Source organism: Vicia villosa, linkage group LG6, assembly GCF_029867415.1.
Source record: "Vicia villosa cultivar HV-30 ecotype Madison, WI linkage group LG6, Vvil1.0, whole genome shotgun sequence".
In the NCBI taxonomy this organism is placed as follows: Eukaryota; Viridiplantae; Streptophyta; class Magnoliopsida; order Fabales; family Fabaceae; genus Vicia; species Vicia villosa.
Window position 1 is genome coordinate 71,682,634 of NC_081185.1, and position 4,309 is coordinate 71,686,942.

Genomic DNA, 4,309 nt, shown 5'->3' on the forward strand with positions numbered 1-4,309 from the left:
CGCCGATGAGGAGGAAGTCCTTCTGGGGGTTCAAAGATGGAAGGGAAATCATGTAGCACATCTTTTAATTCTGACGGGATTGAATCCTTCCAATCTATCTCTGCTTGAATAAGACGATAATCGATAAAGAACCCTTCTCCTTGCTGCAAAGCTTTCAACATAGAATTAAGTGAGGCATCTTTCTTTGAAAGTTCTGGCTCTCCCTTTAAAATCACCTTTCTTCCATTAATCTTAAAGCCCAACGTCAGTTGTTCAAAGTTGGCACTAATCTCTCCTAGGCTTGCTAACCATTCCATGCCTAAAACCACATCCACGCCTCCAAGGCCGAATAAGAAGAACTGTTGTTGTACTTGTACTTCTTGCACTTTCAAGGGAACCTTTCTGCATACTCCCTTACATTTGATTTTGTGACCATCTCCAACTTCTACAACGTATGATGGAGTGTCTTCCACTTCTAATTGTAATTTTTCCACTAGTTCCTTTGAAATGAAGTTGTGGGTGGCACCGCAATCTATCAGTACTATGACTTTGTTATCATCAATACTTCCCCAAACCTTCAAAGATCGGCGAGAAGTAAATCCCACAATACTATTCATGGATAATTGGGGCGTTTCTCCAAATTCGGGTTCGGGCTCCTCTTCGGAGTTTTCAACATCATCTTCGTCTGTTACTAACATTATCCGAAGTTGTTTATTTCTACATACATGAGAAGTGCTCCATTTTTCTTCACAACGAAAACATTCTCCTTTCTTCCTCTTCTCTTGAAGTTCTGCTTCGGTTAACCGTTGAAATCCTCTGGGTCGGTTGTTGTTTTCTGGTTTGTTCACAGATACACTTCCCGTAAAAGAATTAGAAGGGCCATTACTTTTTCCTCCACCTTTCTGACTAACACCATAAGTAATAGTCTTCGAATAGGATGGGCTTCGATACGAGTTGTTGAATTTTGAATTTGAGTTAGAAGGGGCATTCGGTCCCACCTTCCAAATTGCTCTATTTTTTTGTTCGATCATTAATGCCTTCTTGACCATGATTGAAAAAGTGGGTGGTTCGTAGAGTTTAATTTCTGCCCCAATGTCTTCCTTTAATCCATTCGCAAAAATGTCCTTTAAATGTTCTTCATCGATAGTTTTCAGCATACCTGCAAACTTTTCGAATTGTTCAACGTACTCTTCCACCGTTTCTTCTTGTTTAAGTGCAAGGAGGGCAGCAAAAGGGTTGAGAGTGGCTGAAGTTTGGAACCTTTCAAGAATGGCAAGTTTGAAATCTTCCCATCCAATATCAGAATTGCAATTTTCCCACCATTGGAACCAAGATAGTGCCTTTCCCTCTAGAGCCACCATAACTGCCTGAATTTTCTCTTCTTCAAGGATTTCTCTCATTTGAAAGAAGCGTTCCAATTTATTTATCCAGCCATAAGCATCGGATTCTCCATCATATATGGGGATTGCCAATTTTCTCCATCGTTCTGTTTTTCTTTCTCCGGTGTGGACCTTGGTTGAACGTTCTCCATTGATGGAACCTTTGGGTGTGCCATCTTCTGAATGCTTGGACAAATTTTCCACCATGGCTTCTAGACGTGCAAAGCGTGTTTCGAATTGTTGTCGTTCTACATCTCGGTTTTGTCGGTCCGCCATCAACATTTCTAAAATTCTCTCCATTGTGTCTGGGTTTTCGGGATTAGATCGAGTTGTCACCATAGTTGGAAGCAAAGCACCTGGACGGTGCTCTGATACCAATTGATAAGAACCAAAAAATGGAACAGAATTGAAAATATGAAAACTGAAATTTATGTAGATAATATTGGAATATTACAACACAGGTTTTCGAGAGCCTGTCTCTCCACAATTCAAATTCTTCCTAAATTTTCTGAATGCCTTCCTAATTCTGATTTGCTTCTATTTATACTGTATTTACATCTGTTCCTAATTGGCACAATTAATTTGAAGGGTTATAACTGTTAGATTTGATGCTGTTTGGTTCCAAGGGTTGCATCCCTTCGGGTGGGTGTGTCTGTTCACCAAGGGTCACGCCCCCTGATTCGCATCTCCTGACTCTGCACTCCTTGGGAGTCGCTGCCTGCGTGTGTAAAACTTGGTGATGGGTGGCCTAGGCTTATCATTGTGCAAGTCGCATTTTATTCCAAACACTAGCTCCACTTCATCAATGGCACCTTACCTCGCCCGCCTGATGAAGATAGAGACTCTAACACGTGGGATCAATACAACACCATGATTATGTCATGGCTCAACAACTACGTAGAACTAGACTCTGATACCATGTGAAATCTAATGGTGATACACCATTGTCAACAAGAAAAAATGCAGAAAGCTCATGGAAATAGAAAAGGAGTTTCTGATATTTTATTGTTCACAAAATCTAACCATTACAATATAAGAGTTTGACTAATATGCACCACATCATTGGTATAAAACTAATTGACCGATAACAGTAAACGGTTAGAAATCAGTTAGAACCTTTAATGCTTAGCTGGCAAGTCAGTAACTTTATTCCCTTGTACTTTTATAAGTATGTTTCCATTTTCATCTATGTTTTCTAATTCATAGCCTATTTAGTGGTTCAATTCACTACTCTCACAGTTTCTCTAGCTATGATGATGGAAAACAGACTCATGCATGCTGTTCAATACAATGTCTATGGTGGAGGACCCAATGCACTTAAAGGTTCTTCAACCTCATTTCATTATTCTATTATCTCGCATGTAATATTCATTTTTGTTTAAGTAGATAACAATAATTTTGAGTTATTGCAGCATGTTGGAGTTCCCATACCCATTCCTCGTAAAGATGAGGTTTTGATAAAATTGGAAGCAGCTAGTATAAATCCAATTGATTGGCAAATACAGAAAGGCATTCTGTGGTCAATTGTTCCTACCAAATTTCCATATATACCATGTAACTCTCTAGATATTCATTTTAGAAGTCAAACATATAAGAATAATCATCTTCCCCATATATGCATTCTGTAATAGGTATGGATGTAGCAGAAGAAGTCATGGAGGTTGGTAAAGGTGTTTCAAAGTTCAAAGTTGGTGACAAAGTTTTAGGCTTAATGAGTCCCTTTGTAAATTTTTTTTCTACTATTTGTACCATTTGAATATAATATTTATTTTTTGAGAATTAAATTATTTCATGGTAGAGTGGTGGAGGACTAGCTGAGTTTGCTGTTGTTAAGGAGAGTGTCACTGCCTTAAGACCACCAGAAATCTCAGCATCCGAATTCGCCGGCTTACCTGTTGCAGCCAGTATAACAGCTCTCCAAGCACTTTCACAAACAATAGGAATCAAACTCGACGGAAGCGGTGAACGGAAAAACATCTTGATCACTGCTGCATCAGGTGGTGTAGGCCACTATGCAGTTCAATTGGCAAAGTTGGGCAACACTCATGTGACGGCCACCTGCGGGGCTAGAAACATCGAATTCGTCAAAAGCTTAGGAGCTGATGAGGTGATTGATTATAAAACACCAGAAGGTGCTGCATTAAAGAGTCCTTCTGGTAAGAAATATGATGCAGTGATTCATTGTGCAAATGAGTTTCCATGGTCAATTTTTGAGGCTAATTTAAGCATGAACGGTAAGGTGGTAGACATAAGTCCTACACCTAGTTCAGTGATGAGTTTTGCTCTTAAGAAACTTACCTTCCCCAAGAAGCAACTTGTGCCATTGTTTTTACTTCCAAATGGTAGGGATCTTCAATATCTTGTTGATTTGGTTAAGCAAGGAAAACTTAGAACAGTTATTGACTCCAAATATCCTATAAAAAAAGCTGAAGATGGTTGGGCTAAGAGTATTGATGGTCATGCAACTGGGAAGATCATTTTTGAGTTCTGAATATGCAGTACGGTGCTCTATAATATATGCATACACTAAATTATATGAATAAGTATTCTTAGAATACCCTTTTGTGTAAATGTTTCTAATTTTGTATTTTTAGCATCTTTGATATTTTTTGTTTTCATTAAGAATATATTTTATTAATAAAAGTACTAAATGTATCTAATAATTTTAATAATTTCAAGTGATGTTTATCTATATGTAAGCAATAGAATTAGAATTTTGACTAAAATAGGTTTCAGATACTAACTTCCTGATATCATATATATCTAAATATTATAATAGAACAAATTTTACTTAAGCTATTCCTATACAACTAATTTTAAGAGAAAGAACCTCACTCTATATAAACTCCAGAGATTTTGTGTTTTTCCAGTAGTAAATATTTTTCAAAAGATGTTTATACGTAGTGACAAAATGTATAATATATTATCTTTCATTCTTTGTTTATAAATTT

The 4,309-nt window shown here is 37.4% G+C and overlaps 1 protein-coding gene across 1 annotated transcript; it reads left to right on the forward strand.

Moving 5' to 3' along the window:
* The first annotated feature begins 2,614 nt into the window (after positions 1-2,614).
* LOC131611641 (chloroplast envelope quinone oxidoreductase homolog) lies at positions 2,615-3,877 on the forward strand. The gene is made up of 4 exons (XM_058883568.1): positions 2,615-2,671; positions 2,762-2,912; positions 2,990-3,081; positions 3,157-3,877. Exons 1-4 carry the CDS (start codon positions 2,615-2,617, stop codon positions 3,847-3,849), a joined length of 993 nt encoding a protein of 330 aa, XP_058739551.1. The 3' UTR covers positions 3,850-3,877.
* Positions 3,878-4,309: the final 432 nt, after the last annotated feature.